The sequence below is a fragment of the Squalius cephalus genome (assembly GCF_949319135.1).
Source record: "Squalius cephalus genome assembly, chromosome: 6".
Classification (NCBI taxonomy): domain Eukaryota; kingdom Metazoa; phylum Chordata; class Actinopteri; order Cypriniformes; family Leuciscidae; genus Squalius; species Squalius cephalus.
Window position 1 is genome coordinate 43,074,333 of NC_137127.1, and position 18,765 is coordinate 43,093,097.

An 18,765-nucleotide genomic window follows, 5' to 3' on the forward strand; every position below is an offset into this window, starting at 1 on the left:
ATTCTTTTAACCTCTGTTTGAGGTTCTTGTGATTTTTGTGTTTACATTATCCTTCTATACTATTCTTTACCTGCCTCAGCCCTGCCTGTCGTCTTCTCATCAAGAGGGGTTTTCTGACCCAGGGGACGCAGGTATTATCTAAGGACTTATACAGAGATTGAACTCTCTATCGCCCCCTAGATCACAAGGTGTGGTGACACCACCACTTTATTCTTTTATTCTTTATTCTATGCATTGGCCAACCATTTGGTTCTTTGTTTCGTATACTTGCATGTATTGTTTATGGCCTAATATTCACCGCCATTTGTTCTGCATATCTGCCTGAACGGCTCTTAACTCCAGGATGTTCTGGGGGCATTTGTACTTTGCTTGTGTAAATAAGTGTAAATCACATAAGATCTAAATGATCCTACTTAGTGTATGAAAGAATGAAAAAATTACCCATTTGTCATGAAATGGAAGTTGTGGTCTTTTTCTACCCTATCGTATTTGTAACATATATTTGAGTGAAACGGCTTCTCAAACAAGGAACAAAAAATGTAGAGCGGGACTTGATTTTGTCCATGGGGAATTGATTGGATGGTTGTGTTTTGCTATTGCTGTTATTTTATGTGAGTGACAGTTTGTGTGAGTGACGGTAATTTACCTTTGAGGCAATAAACACTCATCAGAGAAGAGATTTGGCAAGAAATTCTTATTAAAGATTATGAGGGCACATCAATTAAAAAAAAATAATGATGATAATAATGATTAATTAAAATAAATAAATAATGGTGCACAGGCAAATCATTTATAATAAATAATGCAATATTCCATAAAAAAAAAAAGGAACTCAAATTTGATTTCATGGAGACTTTAAATTATTTAATTGAGCAAAGTGAATGTATCACAAAAATAAAAATAGAAACATACAGATAAGTATTCAGAGTTGAATTATAAATGTGGAGGGTTTGCATTCTTTAAAAGGAGAAAGGAAGTAGCAAAGATATAGTTCTGAACATAACAGATGGGAAGTTGAATATGCTGATGCTTATTAAAATGATCATTACTGGCATGCAGAAAGTAGACTAATTGTTCAGTGATGATCCATATTCCACTTCTCACTTCAACAGTTTGCATAAATGTCTTCGTAGGAGAGATTCTTTTTGAATGTGCTTTCAGGGTTAACGGTGCAGGTCTCCTTATTTTCATATGTATTTGACTGAAGCTGATGGCTTTTTGTTGCACTTGACACATTGGCATAAATGTCCTGATCTTGGTTTGTTTCCTGAAATGCATTAATACATGAGCTGTGAACTTGTACTTATTCTGTTAGCTTTATGATAATTCACTCACAACATAACATTGTTCTGAAAGCAATAAAGCACTCATCATGTGTAACACTGCAGTATTAGCCCAGTTTCAGTGCGCTGTAAAATAATGGTAATCTACTGTGTTAATTTACAGCTCTCCTTTTTTACAGTATGTTACCGTAGAAATACCATGGAAGGTAACTCATATCATTTGGGAAACCGATTGCTTCAAACAGTTCGAGTTTTAAAACTTTATACTGATAGGACTGTGAACTAACTTCATTTGAGTCCACTGATAAAGAATATCTCAATATAAAACTGCAAACATAATGTGTAATAGTGAATTAATTAAACTTTAACTCAAATCTTTGCGGTTCGTATTTAGTGAACAAAAGCACACATATATGTGCTAAAGTACTTAGCAAGGAGATTGTCACTGCATCAGTAACCACACAGTTACTGCTTTTAAATAAAGCAACAGACAGCAAAACATCAGTGTTTCTCTGCTCATCTTTGACTGAAGCACAGGCTCTACTCTCCAGCACAATGGTGACCCACAAAACGAATTAATTACACTAACAGATCTCTCCTATATCATCTTGTGCAAAAACACATAAAACACTTCAATTTAATATTTACTCGCCTTTTCAGTTATTGACTTCACATAACTTTTTTCAATGAACTTTCACTAATATTTCAGTGAAATTAACCTTCCATTTAGTAAATCTGATTGTTACGGTTTACAGTATATTACTGTTTTTCCTTGATTTTACAGTAATCTACTGGCAGCTGTGGTTGCCAGTAAATTGCTGTTGTTTTTTACAGTTTGATGCTGTAAATTAATTTACAGTTGATTACCGTTAAATTACGCTTCACTCTGTTTTTTATTTTATTTGACACATTTAACCCTTTTAACCCAACTGCAAAATCTTCAGTTTTAAATGAACACTTGTGTGTCCAAACTACAGTATTGAAGTAACACTGAAGCAGTGTTGAAAGTTAATGATATTATTCAGTGATTGATTAACTGATGACTGAACATTAGTGATGAACACCTGATGTTAACAAGCAGAACCACTGAAGGACAGAGGAACAACAAGAACAGGAAAAAAAAAAAAAGCGAAACACAAGAACTACAACTGACTTCCAGCTACAGAAGACATTAAATCTCTCAAGACCTCAGCAGAGGAGGATTAAACAACTCCAAAAAACAGCATTACCAGCTTCACTTATTACTAACCAGATTGACTTTGTTTCATACATCTACAGAAATTCTTATTGAGAATTAACAGAGGTTTAGATTTTTGAACTACCGCTTCATTTAGACACACACAGACATCAAGAATCAGCCAATGAATCTCAACAATGGTGACAATCAACAAAAAAGATAACATCAACGCTGAACATCACAAAACACGCAACTAAACTCAACACAAAACCAACAGCAAAAATAAAAGCAAAAAGTACAAATTAAAGCAGCACTATGCATTTTTTTTAGCTTAATTTGAACAGCTTCGGAGTCATTGGAATGGTTATATGACATTTTTCGGGTTGAATTGTGGTCGTCTCGCACCCCCCCGAGCGCCTGTGAGCCGAAAAACCACACTTGCAACTTTGGGCCGGCAGGCCGCCGGCCTCAGCATCAGGAAGTATCGCGATGTAACGAATTGCTTTACGGCATTGCATACATACACTATCTAAACATTTATTTGCTAGCCTTCTGTGTATCATACATACCTCAGTGGACATGGCTCCATGCGTTCACCGGGTTCTTTGAAAACAAATGCACATGACCAGCGGGAGAAGATGGATGGGGGGAGAGTCGCCAACGAGTTTTGACGACAGTGTTGTCAAATATCTATTCCGAAGCTGTAGGGGGAGCTCTATAGAGAAACCCGCGAGCAAAACGCGAATCGGCAAAGCTGCATAGTGCTGCTTTAAAGAAAATATCCAGACAATTCAGCTGCATAATTTTTTCATGCCACAATGCATGCTTAGCCTGGGTTTCCCCATACTGCCTTGAGCAGCGCGATTTTATTCACGCTGCAAGGTAGTCTGGACACCATGGACTAATTTTTCCCCTGAAATAGGGAACCAATCACAGAACGGGGAGGGAGCAGGAAGACGATGACGAAGTATATGCGACACACCGAAGCAGTTTGTTTATCTATGGATCCAACATGACAGACGTAAAAATATATGCATATTTTTAGGAACACATCTACAAAAATATGCCTGTATTTCAAGTTGATAAAATAATTTAAAATCCACATCAGTTTATTTGTGCCGACGCGCCACGCCCTCCCAGGATCTATAACGGCCTAAAAGGACTTTGACGTTACCAAGGCTACTTCCACTTTTAAAAATGCATCACAACCGCGCGCGCGCGTTCTGCTTGCAGTCGTCGAGATAGATGCTGAGGAGTTGAAGAAAAGAATAGCTAGTGGAGATTGTAAAGTTGTCGACAATACGTCATCAAAAATCAAGTCTAGTGTGTGGGAGAAATTTGGAGTTATCTGAAGAAAATATTGTGAAAGGCTTTGCTGCAAACATTTTCGTGTTGGATAGCCGCAAATGTGGAACTTCATCCCTGAGGAAGCACGCAGATAACTGGTAACAAAGCCGTTCTATCGAACGGTATTTTTCATATTTAACACTGTTAAGTATGTGTGGTGTGCAGGGTGTGTTTGAACCCAAAATTGTCAGATGTAGGCTAGACGAAATTGTGTGGCATATAGTGGTGTAGCCGCGTCTGTTCGATTTGTGTGGTAACGTTAGCCATGTTCTTCATGTATCGGCCTTTTGACAGCTTCGGCTGAAGTTGTCCTTAATGGTCGTGTAATAACTTCTGTATGACCTGGCAATAAAAATGTTTGTAAGTGTGTCTATAATGTGATAGTCTAAACTGATTTTATTTCGGGTGCGGGTCGGGTGTCGGTTCTATTTTAAGCGGGTCGGTGCAGATTTTTATTAGTGCTGCTGTTGGAAAACGGGTCGGGTGCGGATTTACAAAATCGGACCCGTGCAGGACTCTCTGGTGTACACATAAATCTCTGACCCATCGTCGTCTTCTTCGTTGAATATCTGTCGCTCTACATACGTCATCTGGTATAATTTGAAATGATTGGCTATGAGCTGCGTACAGGCGCATTTGATAGACATTCGTAGCGCCCAATAAACGGCTCTGGGCATTCGTAAACCACGCCTCAAATACGAGAAAATGAACATGTAGTTTCCAGACCACGTCTCAAAGAGAAAGTGGTCTGACGTTAGCCAGGCTAATGCATGCTGGGAGTCATGGACGATTTTTTTGTACTATGCTGGTACCCATCATGCATTGCACCATTAAACTTTTGATTGTCACCATTGTTGAGATTCATATGCCGATTCTTGATGTCTGTGTGTCTGGCTGATATAGAAGTTAAAAATGTTTTGAGCATTAAATGTTTTTTAAATCCTTCATATTTTCTGGTTGTCAAAACTCTGACAGATCTCCATCTGTAAAATCACAGTGACACCACAATCAAAAATACAAAACATCACCCATATAAATATATTAGACAATAAATGAGATCAGTGAATCTGGCCACTAGATGATGATTGTGACTATTAACAAACACTGTCATCTGATTCTGTTTTCTTTCAGCTTCGTTGCCATAGCAAATGTATTTTAAACACACAGTTGCAGCAGCCAAAGAAAAACGTACTCGGTTACTCACGTAACCTCGGTTCTCTCTAGTAGAGGGAACGAGTACTGCGTAAGAGAATCTTACGCTAGGGGAAAATCCTTTTTCCACGAGATATTGAAGCCAAAAATTATCCTTAATTTTGCAATAATGTAAAGCGCGTTGCGGCAGCATACAGACATAGGCAAGACGGCTCGCGCGCCTATTGGCTGGTCTGCTGGCAACTGCGTAAGCCTATAGAGCGAGGCCTAGCGTGACGTCAGACCCAATGGACACGCTTCGCGCCCTCTGCGTCACGTCCCGCCGAAACAGGCGTGGCTTAGGCCTATAAATACAGCTCGCAGGCGACACATATCTGGTTTTTTCATAGTCGAAGCAACCAGAGCGTGTGCATGCACGGCAAGCTACACAGTACTCGTTCCTTCTTCTAGAGAGAACCGAGGTTACGTGAGTAACCGAGTACGTTCTCTTACGAGAGGTCTCTCGTACTGCGTAAGAGTATCTTACGCTAGGGGACCTACTGTAAGACGCCGTGCGTGCTGGGATCTGACACCACAGGCCCAAGGGCAAAGCCCGGGGTTCATATAGTGCACAATCACCCAGGGGACTCACAGGGAATCCGGGAAGAGGGGGGGGTTGGGCCACACTCTTCCACATATAACAGCGCCACATGGACGCAGAGTACAACATACAGACAGGGCGGGTTACGGCCTGAACTGATGGTAAAATGCGGGACTTATACAATTTGCCCAAGCATTTTTTAATTTTTTTTTCTCTTCTGTCGATTAGTGAGCTATGCTCAGCAGACACAGTATTCTGGACCGATAGCATCAGTACAGACAACACTGGTCATTTAGACCGACAGCAGCCTGGCCTGCAGGGCGGGAACCTCTAGGTTGTAAAACCTTATAAATGTAGACGGGGAGGCCCAGCCTGCAGCCATACAAATATCTTGCAAGGCAATCCCACTTGACCAGGCCCACGATGAAGCCATGCCTCTCGTGGAGTGCGCTCTGACACCCAATGGGCATTGCATGCCCCTGGAAGTGTACGCCAGCGCGATAGCGTCAACTATCCATCTGGATAGGCTCTGTTTCGACGCGGCCAGTCCCTTAGAACGCCCGCTGAATGAAACAAAGAGCTGCTCTGTCTGTCTGAAGACAGAAGAGCGAGACACATAAGCTCTTAATGCCCTGACTGGGCAAAGGAAGCTCTCGTCTCCTTCCTCGTCAGAGACCGGTAGGGCTGACAGGGAAATGACCTGTGCCCTAAACGGTGTATTGAGGGATTTAGGAACATAACCGTGCTTAGGTTTGAGTATAAATCTTGAGTCAGTAGGCCCAAACTCCATGCACGTCGCGCTCACTGAGAGTGCGTGTAAGTCCCCTATGCGCTTCACAGAAGCGAGAGCCAGAAGAAACACCGTCTTGAAAGACAGGTGTTTAAGATCAATCGACTGCAAAGGCTTAAAAGGGTGACCTTTCATGGCTTCCAGCACCATAGAAAGGTCCCAAACAGGGACTGAGGGAGGTCTGGGAGGATTCAGCCTCTTAGCTCCTCTAAGGAAGCGGATGACTAAATCGTTCCTTCCTATTGACTGACCAAGCGTTGTTCCTGAGAACGCTGCTATAGCCGCCACATAAACTTTGAGCGTGGAAGGGGTCCTGCCCTTATCCAACAGCTCCTGTAGGAAGGAAAGAACCTCTGTCACCCAACAGTCTGGGGGTGACACACCACGAGCTGTGCACCAGCCAGAAAACACCAGTAGAGACATCGCGTAGACGGAGCTCTGGCCTGCGTGATCGTGTTTAACACCCCTTTAGGGAGGTCAGCGGGTACCCGTTGATGGCCCAAACATGAAGGGACCACAGCTCTGGGTGAGGATGCCAAATTGAGCCTTTGGCCTGAGAGAGGAGGTCTCTTCTCACTGGCACTGGCCATGGGGCAGTGCTCGCTAGCTGCATCACAACTGGGAACCAAGGTTGGTTTTTCCAGAACGGGGCTACGAGTAGCACTGAGCATCCTTCTTCCCTGATCCGCTCTATCACCTGAAGCAGGAGAGAGACGGGGGGGAAAGCATAGAGTGGGCGGTGGGGCCATACGTGAGCCAGCGTGTCCCTGCTTTTGGAGAAGAATTCCAGACAGTGAGCGTTTTCTTGAGACGCGAACAGGTCTACTTCCGCTCTGCCGAATTTCTTCCACAGCAGTTGGACTGTCTGTGGGTGTAGAGACCACTCGCCTGCCGGAACATGGTTCCTGGACAGTCTGTCTGGTCCTATGTTTTGGAGCCCTGGCACGTGTGCTGCTCTCAGCGAGAGCAGGTTGCGCTGAGCCCACACCAGGAGGCGTTTTGCTAGCCTGTACAGGTTCCAGGACCTGAGGCCACCCTGGCGATTTATGTAGGACACCACAGACATGTTGTCCGAGCGGACCCAAGACGTGGTGTCCCTTTATTTGGGGACAAAAGCGAGTCAGCGCATTGTCTACTGCCAGCATTTTGAGGCAGTTTATGTGCAGAAGCTTCTCCCGTTCTGACCATTGGCTGAAGAACGGTCTGCCCTCGAGCAGCGCTCCCCATCCCGAGGTGGACGCATCCGTGGACACCACTTTCACTCTCGAGGAAGTCCCCAGGCTTACACCTGATTGGTACCAGTCATTTGCCTTCCAAGGTTTCAGAGCTGCAATGCATTTCTGATTGACCTTGAGACGAAGCCGACCAGAGACCCACGCTCGGCGTGGTACTCGTGCTTTCAGCCAGAACTGCAGTGGGCGCATGCGGAGCAAGCCCAGCTGAAGTACTGATGATACTGAGGCCATGAGACCTAGCATCCTCTGAAATTTCTTGAGCGGGACAGAAGCGCCGCAGCGGAAAGAGTTCGCTGCCCGCTGAATGTCCAGCGTGCGCTGCGGTGATAGACGTGCTATCATGGAGAGCGAGTCCAGTTCTGTGCCCAGAAAAGATATTATCTGCCTGGGGGACAGAGAACTCTTCTCCCAGTTCACTCTGAGACTCTCGAGAGATTCTCGAGGTGATCAAGTAAATGGTCCTGTGCTCTACGAGCTCCAAGTGAGATTGTGCTAGAATCAGCCAATCGTACAAATAGTTCAACACTCGCATGCCCTGAAGTCTGAGGGGTGCGAGCGCTGCGTCCATGCACTTCGTGAATGTACGGGGTGCTAGGGACAAGCCGAATGGCAGGACTGTGTACTGATATGCCTGGCCCTCGAAGGCGAATCTCAAAAATCGCCTGTGGCGTGATGCTATCTGTATTTGAAAATACGCATCTTTCAGATCTATTGACACAAACCAATCCCCTCGGCGAATCTGCACAAGGATTTTTCTGGTCGTGAGCATCCTGAACTGTCGCTTCACAAGCACTTTGTTCAGCTGCCTTAGATGTAATATGGGTCTGAGACCCCGTCTTTTTTCGGCACCAGGAAGTATCTGCTGTATAACCCCCCTTCGCTCTGAGCTTGAGATAAAGGCTCTATGGCCCCTTTGCTCAACAGTTTCAGAATTTCGGCTCGAAGTAGATGTGCTACTTCTGTTTCCACCGTGGTTTCGACGCGCGCCGTATAGCGGCGAGGGCGTCGGCGAAACTGCAGCGAATAGCCTCTTTTTATAATGTCTAGCACCCATTTCGAAACCCCTGGTAGCTCTGCCCATGCATCTGCACGGATAACTAGGGGTTGAATGCGAAGCGCGCTTCGTTCGTTCAGCGACGGAGGGGCTTCGGTGTGCTGTAACATAAGCGTGGCGCTTATGACATTTGAGGCAGGGGGCGCGCTGATAACAGCGGGCAGATTGCCCGCGCTCGACCCCTCTATGGTGGCCAACCGAGAGGGGGAGGGCTGGGCGAGTCCCGTAAGAACTGTCATGTCTAAAGAGTGGATGTGGGCGCTGGAAAGCGGGCACATTTACAACACTGAGAGCATTGCTCGCCTGAGCGGAGCGAATGCATGCTGGTTTCGTTTTCACGGAAAACCTGAGACATGCGGGACGTAGTGTTTGTGGGCACTGGGTAGTGGGCACGTTTACTACGTTTAATGCGCAATCGATCTGAGTCGATTTTATGTGCGCAAGCCCTGTGTGAAGGGCTGTGCTTGTGTGTAGGAATGGGCACTGGGCAGTGGGCATTTTGTTTACACACATAACACCATCGGCCGTGGCCGGGACACCAGAAAATACGCTCTTTTTGAGATTTATCTGGGTAGCCGTGAAAACGGCATTTGTGTGCAGGCAAGCGGGCAGTGGAACCGGCTTGTTGGCTGCTAAATACACTGGACCAGTCACATTTCTTGGAACTGGACGAGCGATGAGCTTTGATGGAAGTCCGGCCGCAGCGGGACTTGAACACCGTCGTTTCCATAGGCGTGCTAGGACGACTTCAGGACCTCGGGCTTCACCACAATCCTAGGCTGTGGACCACGCGAGGCGAGACGGGGCGGCGGCTGGATGAGCGAGAGCGCGGTTTCGCGCTTCGGGCCTGTCGGCGCTGTGAAGCGGCGGCGGTGGGCGGAGGCTGAGTCTGTGAGCTCTGAGCAGACGGTTTCGCACGGCCTGCTGCAGAACTGGAGCGCTTCGGTAGGAAGTGCTTCATGGCCTGAGACGCTTTCTGTACCTCAGCGAATCTTTCCGCAAAGTCCTTGACGGAAGATCCAAAGAGGCCAGCGGGAGAAAGCGGAGCGTCGAGGAATGCGGTGCGCTCAGACTCGGACATCTCAGAGAGCGTCAGCCACAGATGTCTCTCAGTCACGGTGAGAGAGGCCATGCTCCGTCCTATGGCCTGTGCCGCGGACTTAGTAGCGCGGAGAGCGAGGTCCGTAGCACTTCTTAAGTCCGGCACGCAGATTGCATCTGGTCCTTTCTCGTCCAGTTTTCGGAGGAGATCGGCCTGGAAAATCTGCAATGTGGCCATGGTGTGTAGCGCTGACGCGGCCTGCCCGGCGGCGGAGCAGGGTTCACGTCGTGCGGCAAGCTTTCGAGGGTAGCGCCATCTTAGCGCGCCGTCCAGCGGAGGGCGGGCATAAGTGGGTAGCTATCGCCTCTTTGACCGGCGGCAGGGAATGGTATCCTCTGTCCTTGGTACCGTCGACAGCGGAGAATGCCAGAGAGACAGAAGAGCGCATTCCTCCCGAATAGGGGGCATTAGCGACTTCTTCATGTAACTCAGGAAGAAAAGGCGCTGGCTTGAACACAGGCGAAGCGCGTTCCCCGGGCAGAAAATAGCCATCCAGCGGGTTGTGAGCAGGCTGCTCAGGCGTAGACCACTCGAGGCCGAGGCTCGCCGCGGCCTGTGTGAGTACGCACATGAGCTCCGTCTCAATGCTCGTTCTTTTACCTGACGATGCGCGGGCAGGGGGCGCGAGGTCCTCAGAGCTCGCCCAACCTTCACTGCCTGACGCCAGAATAGAGCAGGGCTTCCTCGTCAGCGTCGTCGACGGAAGCGGCGGCAGACCACGGCCGCTGTCCGTCAGGAAGAGAAGCTGACGAAGCCGGTGAAGCAGGCGGGCGAACCGGCGAGCTTTGGCGGCTGGTAGAAGGTTCCGGGACCCGCTGAGCACGGCGCTTTTTACGGCGCGGTACTACGGCGGGCGGGGGTGCAGCCTCGGTGAAAAATGGCAGGCGAGTCCTCAGAGTCGCCATGGGCATAGGCTCGCAATGAGGGCAGCCGCCGTCAGCGAGCGCGAGAGCTGCATGTTCCTCACCCAGGCAGGAAACGCAGATCACGTGGCGGTCCCCGTCGCTGAGTGTGGCTCTGCACGAGCCGCAGGAAGGCATCTTGAAAAAGACGCAAGCTCTTTTAGAGAGTGTGTGTCGCAGCAGTGAACACACACACAGCACAGAGAATAAAAGGATATAGGCGCCGGATAGCGCAGCAGGAAGGCGATGAAGGCGGCGCGGCCAGCGACTTCACGACTCGTCCCGCTGAGAGGCTTGTTCAGACGGCGCGGCTTCTCTCTGGATCCAGCGATGTGGATGCTTCGCTGAAGGATGAAAAAATCAGATCATATGTGTCGCCTGCGAGCTGTATTTATAGGCCTAAGCCACGCCTGTTTCAGCGGGACATGACGCAGAGGGCGCGAAGCGTGCCCATTGGGTCTGACGTCACGCTAGGCCTCGCTCGATAGGCTTACGCAGTTGCCAGCAGACCAGCCAATAGGCGCGCGAGCCGTCTTGCCTATGTCTGTATGCTGCCGCAACGCGCTTTACATTATTGCAAAATTAAGGATAATTTTTGGCTTCAATATCTCGTGGAAAAAGGATTTTCCCCTATCGTAAGATTCTCTTACGCAGTACGAGAGACCTCTCGTAAGAGAACTAATGTTCAACAGTCAAGGATCAAGAGCCCAACTAAAGCCAACACTGATCACCATCATGGTAACATCAAATGGAAATAAAATCTAAACCTCTGTCACCTTTTAATAAGAACTTATGTAGACGTCTGACAGAAATAAAGTCAATCTGGTTAGTAATAAATCAAGCTGGTGATTCTGTTTGTGGAGTTGTTTAATCCTCCTCTGCCGAGATCTTCAGAGATTTAACGTATTTTATCATCAGTTGATTTCATATTTTTTCTGTTCTTATGTTCCTCCTTCCTTCAGTGATTCTGGTTGTTAACAGCAGGTGTTCATCAGTCTCCAAATTAACTCACTTGTTTTCATTCACTCCTTCAAGTGGACTATATTAGTGAACTAATGTAGGGAATAGTGAATGAAGGTATAGTGCGTGATTTGGAACACAGCCGCTGAGTGTCAACTTTGAGTGCTGTTAATTCACAGTATATTCCTGTAGGCTACTTTTTTTTTCAAAAATGCCAAATATCACCCAGAATGCATTTTTTATACGGTATATTGCTGTTTTAATGGAAAACAACTTGTTACTGTGAAAATTTTGCCGTTTTTTACAGCAATTATTTACAGTTGTTTGCCTTGCCCTTAAAGACCTCAAACTGAAGTTTTGTAACAGTCAAATTTACAGTCTATTTCAGAAAACAAATGGACTAAGAATAGTGAAGACATGTTTTATCTATTTATCTAAATCACTTCATGAGAAACATATCAAGATACTTACACTTTTGTGTGTTTTTTTGCACCTGCATATACCACACACACACACACACACACACACACACACAAAAAAAATATATATATATATATAAATATTATGAATAAAACATTCTCATTTCTCAAATAATGTATAAAATATTTTATATCATTTAAATTTCTAGCAGGATCCTACCTTCTGTAAATCAGAACAATAGGAAGTGCAAATAAAAGCAACGAGAACAGTGCCAAAACTGCAAGGAAAGCAGTGAATGATATGCCTGCAAAAACAAAGAGAACTGACAAACATGGCTTTTGTTCCTGTTCATTTCAGTAATGACAGTAATGTACAAATATATGGTGAATCTGTACAGCAGAGTTCCTCAAATCCGGTCCTAGAGAGCCACTGCTCTGCAGATTTTAGCTCCAACTCAAACAAACACACCTGAACAAGCTAATCAAGAGCTGTGTCCCAATTCAGAGGCTGCGTCCTTCAAAGGCCACGAAGATCAGAACGAGCGTTGTTAAATGGGACGGTCTAGCCTACGGAGGATTGTTCTTGACGCCTAGCAATTGTGACAGCTGCTGTTGATGAGTGGCAGTAACATTTGTACTGGACTTTTTTAAAAGTTATATTAAAGGGGATGTCTAACACTATTTCATGCATTCTGACATATTTACACTGTTAAAGAGTTGGATTCTCATGTTAAACATGGCCAAAGTTTCAAAAAACGTGTTGGACGTATGATGGAGTATTTCTGTGCCAAATTCTCTCCTTCAGGGTTCGTATAAGTTTCGGAAAGTTTTTTTCCGAGTATGGCCCTGTATGGCGTCATCAAGGGTGGAATTCCTTGTATGGGCACTTCTCCTGGAAGAGCGTGCGCACACATCAACCAGGGCTGCGTTTCCCAAAAGCAACGTAAGCCTAAATTGATTGTAGAACAATTGCCACCAATGGTCTCTACGATAAACTTAGGCTCACAATGCTTTTGGGAAATGCAGCCCAGAGCAAGAGCAACGCCCATCAATGTGCTTTGTTTGTTGCTCGAGAAAGATTTGACATTTCGTTTTTAGACCACAAAATCAACAATGTCATCAAAGAGTGTTTTTGGTTGTGAGGGAAGGACAATCTTGTTCAGCTTCCCAAAGAACCCAGCATTAGGGAAACAGTGGATGCAGTTTGTTTTTCCGGGGCAGCAACGGAGTTGTGCCAAGTGTGTTTCGGTGGCACAACATTTCGGTGACGAATGTTCTATAAACAAGGCCCAGTTCGACCCTGAATTTGCAGATCATCTGAAACTGAAAGATGGAGCGGTCTCAGCGATACAATATCCCGGTCATGAGTCGGAACTGCAGGCGGTAAAACTGCATCAAATGTCTGTGTTTTGCTGGCAATCGGCAATCAAAAGTTATCCAGGGAAAGTGTGACGATGTATTGTGTGTGTTTAAATACATTTGTTTAGCTGACCACCATAAGTGTCCATTTTTTATTTTAAAACCAGTCCGTGCTTGTGACTCTTTAGCTCCGCCCACGCCATGCCTCCAGGAGCTCGACTGTTTTTGGAAAGAAACGGTACAGCTGTATCTATCTTTTATAAATCTGATCAAACTAAAGACTCTTCGGAGATATGAAGGATTCAATACTACTGTATAGGTATTAAAGATTTACATGAGATTGGCAGAAACTGTGTGTTATGTACCCTTTAAACTGTCTGAAAACAAAACAGGGTTCACAAACAGTCTAAATATGTTCATCATGGTCCATTTCTGTCTATAGCAAAGAGTAAACTATATATATATAATCACATCTTAGTAAGATATAAGTCAACATTTGAACTGCTTTAGAGTTTTTTGTTCTATTTTTACATTTGCATCATTAGATATATGAGTAAGCTGAAACCCAATGCTTATGTTTAAAAGTGTAATTCAGCAAATTCTCTCAAAACAATCTTGTCGTCACCAGCGCACAAAGAGTTGTATCCTTCATTTCATGGGAAACGAAGGACGCATTTGGAGGCCGCATCTGAAGGAGCCTTTGAATTGGGACAGCCTTCGTCGCGTCGTGGTGAAGCAATGGCCTTCGAATGCGACCTGTGAAGGATTCAGCCTCTGAAGTGGGACACAGCTGAGGTCTTTAGAGTTACTAGGAAAATTGCAGGTAGGTGAGATTGATTAGGATTTGGGGAACCCTGCTCTACCGTCTCAAGCACAGACTGACCTGGGACAGTGATCTGTAGGATTGTGGAGTTCCCTGCACCATGTAGGTTCTGTGCCTCACAAATGTATTCCCCACTATTATTATGGGTCGCAGTAAAGGAAAGCACACGCGAGGCACCCACTTCTTCCACTATACCATCCTTCTTCACGAACCACCTGTGGACCGCTGGAGGGTTGGCATTACTTTGGCAGGTAAGGGTTACATTATCACCAAGCCAGACTGAGCCTGTACCAGAGATCTGTGTTTCCTTAGGAGGATCTGTGGGCCAGAAAGAGAAGAAACTGAGTATTTTCATAAAAAGGGAAAAGCTGCAAACTGTGTTGGGTTAAAACCTCACACTCCACATTGAGGATGATGGTCTTGTGGCTGAGCAGGGGTTTGTCCTGTCTGTCTAGCAGATGGATGGAAACACAGTTCACTTTCAGCTCATGATGGTGGAACGATGGGACGAAGTTCAAAATGGCTGAAACATTCTGTGTCCTATCAGCATTCAGTTGTGTCCATTGTGTTATGTTCCCACCAAATGCAGGATCCCATGTTACATTTGGAGAGTTACTGGGGCAAGGCGCTGGAACAGTGCAAGTCAGATTCCCCACCTCACCCTCCCTGAGTCTCGGCACAATCACATACGGCTCAGGCTCAGCCAACGAATCTATCAGGATATGGAGAGGAGAAAGAGTGATGATAATGGTATTCATTTGTATAGAAAGTCGAAGCATTTACAGATAATTACACTTTATTTCAAGATGCCCTTGTTTATGTGTAATTAGGTAATATTACAGTTTTTTTACAGTTGCTATAGGATACATTTCTCAATTAATTGATAAGATAACAGTACAATTGATAAAGATTTTTGAAAAACCAGAACTCAGACATGTCAGATCTAGTTCGCAGCTAAGAACAGCTAACATAGGAAGTGTCTGTGTGAATGACGTAAAGAAAACTTTTTGTTTTTCAATATCGTGAAGTATCATACGCCAGTATAAGGCGCCAAGGGAAAGTCTTTAAAGACGCTGATTCATTCAGTTACAAACCAAGGGTAGGGATGGGCAGTATTTAAAATACCTAGACCCATTTGAAATACAAAATTCTATTTAATAAAATTTGTATTTAAATACATTTAAGTTTAGTATTTTTGTGAAGTTAACCTCTTTATTATTGATTTCCTGTATCAACTAGTTCATTCACATGAGCTGCAGCTGCAACCTAGCATAGGCCTATATACAGTACTACACAAAGAGATAGGTATACGGCTGGAGATTTAATTATTTGTGTAATTGTGTATATTTTCATATGCAGATTATTGTTCCCTACTTGAGTTTGAAAATAAAGCTTATTCCATTGAGCACAAGGTGAGAGCATTTTCTGCATTAATAAAGATGTGAGAAATAAAAAAAAGTATAATTATTATTTTTGTCCAGAAAGCTTATATAATTTGATAAGTTTCAATGCATTTAATGCACTTTTTTTTTACCTCTAAATTATTCGATTTTATAAATAATTTTAATATAAATAAGCACATTCTTCACATTATTTCACTTAAATACAAAATAACTCATTAATGCATAACCCTGGTAAATCAGGTCAAAATATCTAATTTTGGGTGTGTCTGCTGACCTATTGTGGGGGGAAAAAAATAACGTGATATTTCATGACTCTTGCCACTAGATGGAGCAAATGAACTGTTCCCCTGGATCCCAAAGTCCCATTTGAAGTCGGTTTGCTTCAGTGTGCATTCATGTAGTAGACTATATGTTTAGACATTACAATTTATTTTTGTTTTGGAAATATGTGGGAATTTTAAGCATGTTTTTTTTCTTTGTGTGTGTGTGGGGGGGGGGGGGGGGGTTGTATTTATACTGAAGTAGTATTTTGCAATAATTAAAGTCAGTAAAGTGGACAGTAGGGATTTACAATGCAGAACAACCCACCCCCACACAAATGCAAAATGAATGGTGAAATTATTAGCATTTTTGGAGCTGTAACAGTTTTTTTATATTCTGAATGAAAATCAGCATATTCAAATATTCTTCGAGGTTTTACTCATGCCTTCATTTGTGTGTGTTTGCTCTGGATTGTTTTAGACAAATAAAATAAAAATAAAAATCACCATTTTCTCATTCATTCTTAAGGGGGTCAAATTGACCCGCGAGGGAAGGATTTGGTAGCCTACTATTTTTATTACAACCAATTTTATTGTATTACAATTTTTGTGTGTATTCCAAGTTTAAGTGTGACAAAAGTCCTAAGGTCTTGGACCACTCCGATGAACACTCAATTCATAAAAATGTTAATATTTCGGGTCAAACCGACACAAACAAAACACAACTATGTTTTTTGGGAGTAAAAATATCCAAAATTAGTGGCACTGTTTGACCTAAAATGTAAGTTGCTTATAGCTAGGCTACTATGTGCCCCGTAAAACTCTGAACATTTTTCAAAGATGTGATGCCACAAACCGCTTAAACTGAAAAGTAATGTCTGATTCTTCCTGGAACATTTGCACTGCCTTACCTGACACCTTTATCTGCACAGCTGTAGTTGCAGTCACACTAAACCCCTCAGATGAAATCCTGAAGAAGTAGCGATCTGAATGCAGGCTGGTGAGATTCATCATGACAGAAGTGCAGTTTTTCTTTCGTAAGTCCCCCACCACCTTTATCAGAGGTTCCTTCTGTCGGTGAGCGTTGGTAAAAGCCTCTGTATCATAGAGTGACCACAGAGATCCTTGTCTCCAGGTTGCGTTTGGTGAAAGGTCAAGATATTTTTCATTCTCCGTTGAAATTTCAAATCGGCAGGGAATCAAAAGGCAGGAGCCGCTGGTGGCGTTTAGGAATTTGGGGACCGACGTTTTCATGTCATTACACCAAGCAGCTGGAATACAAATGTGCTATAATGAAATGTAATAAAAATCTATAGGCCTATATATACATATATATTTGGACAATTATGCCACAATTAACAATGTATACTAGGCTACATGTATGCATTATAGACTATGTAGCCTAAATTTATTTGAAAGAAAATAGCACAAGAACACTTTTCAGTCAACGCATTTCACTCAATGAAGCTTGTTAGGTTTCAAAATGAACTTTCTGTTGTCACAATAGAGCACATGTACATTTCATGTACACTCTTAAAAATAAAGGTTTGGCATCTTTGGTTCCATGAACCTTTTTGGAACCTTTAATTTTAGGAGTACATGATAAACATGCATTAACTACCATGAACTAACAATGAGCAATACATTTGTTACAGCATTTATTAATCTTTGTTAATGTTAGTTAATAAAAATACAGTTTTTCATTGTTTGTTCATGTTAGTTCACAGTGCATCAACTAATGTTAACAAATACAACTTTTGATTTTAATAATGTACTAGTAAATATTGAAATTAACATTAGTCAAGATTAATAGTTGGAGAAGTATAGTTCATTCTTAGTCCATGTTAAATGTTAATCTTAACTAATGAAACCTTATTGTAAAGTGTTATTTGTTTGCATTCTTTTTTTGCTGATCTAATTAAATGAATTTCAAACATTTTCAAGTATGACATTAGTGTCCAATTATTATTATTTATTTTTTATTTTTTTTGAGGTTGAGGTTATTGTTAGTTCAATTATATTCTTAATGAAAACAGAAAAAAAGACCAACCTGATAGAAAGGTGCTGAATACAAGAATATCTGCAGCAATCATTATGAGAATCACCTAATGTGTAGAAATAATGAAGATTAAATGTAGCATCTTTTTTATAGTCATTTGTCTTGACAGTTGTAACAGTTTACAATTAAATAATTTCTAATTTAAAACACATTTGATAGTTTACCTCAAATAGATTTTCATGAGACTACAGCGACCCAGATAAGAGTGACCTGTACTGTGCACGTTTTTCTCATTTGAAGCAGAAAAATACATTGCAAGCTCTGATCGAGATATTTGTTAACGCCTTCAATGCAAAAAGCAGAAGTAAAATGTTTTTCTCATTTATTTCATTTCATTTATGGTTTCAGCCAGGACTTTGGTGTGCATAAAAATCAAGAGTACCCAGTTAAAGAAATGAAAACATCAGAAAGAACAAGAAACCAAGAGATGAATGAAAAGAGCAGAATAGGATGAAAAAGAACCTAATACAGAGGAATTTGTTACATTGTAGCCAAATATGTTATTGTTTCTACTGCAGATTAATAATTCATAAATTCATACTGTTGGAGTGTTGGTGATTTGCTAACTGTTTTAATATTTTTGTCTAACCTAATACCCTGATCTTGCTCTTGATGTTATAAACTGTTAAGATAGCCTTGCACTGACACATCCTAAAATATGTCACTGCTATTGTTTTGTCTCAAGATCGACATCAGTAACGTTTTTATCTAAGGTACTTAAATGCCCTAATTGAACTAAGGCCTAATCCTGGCTTAATCCTTGTCTGTGAAACCGGGCTTAAAGGCTTTTGAATTATGGCAAAACAAACAAACCAACAAAATCCCTGCTGTGGTCCTTGCGGCATTAGCTCTTTTTTTAT

The 18,765-nt window shown here is 43.2% G+C and overlaps 1 protein-coding gene across 1 annotated transcript; it reads right to left on the bottom strand.

The window, feature by feature from the left end:
- Positions 1-864: 864 nt before the first annotated feature.
- On the bottom strand, positions 865-18,122 carry LOC307160732 (myelin-associated glycoprotein-like). The gene is made up of 8 exons (XM_079874920.1): positions 18,070-18,122; positions 17,897-17,951; positions 16,758-17,117; positions 14,581-14,895; positions 14,244-14,501; positions 12,222-12,306; positions 12,054-12,075; positions 865-1,267 (listed from the first exon to the last, which is right to left on the bottom strand). The coding sequence occupies exons 2-8, from the start codon at positions 17,937-17,939 to the stop codon at positions 1,106-1,108; spliced, it is 1,245 nt and encodes a 414-aa protein (XP_079731046.1). The 5' UTR covers positions 17,940-17,951; positions 18,070-18,122; the 3' UTR covers positions 865-1,105.
- Positions 18,123-18,765: the final 643 nt, after the last annotated feature.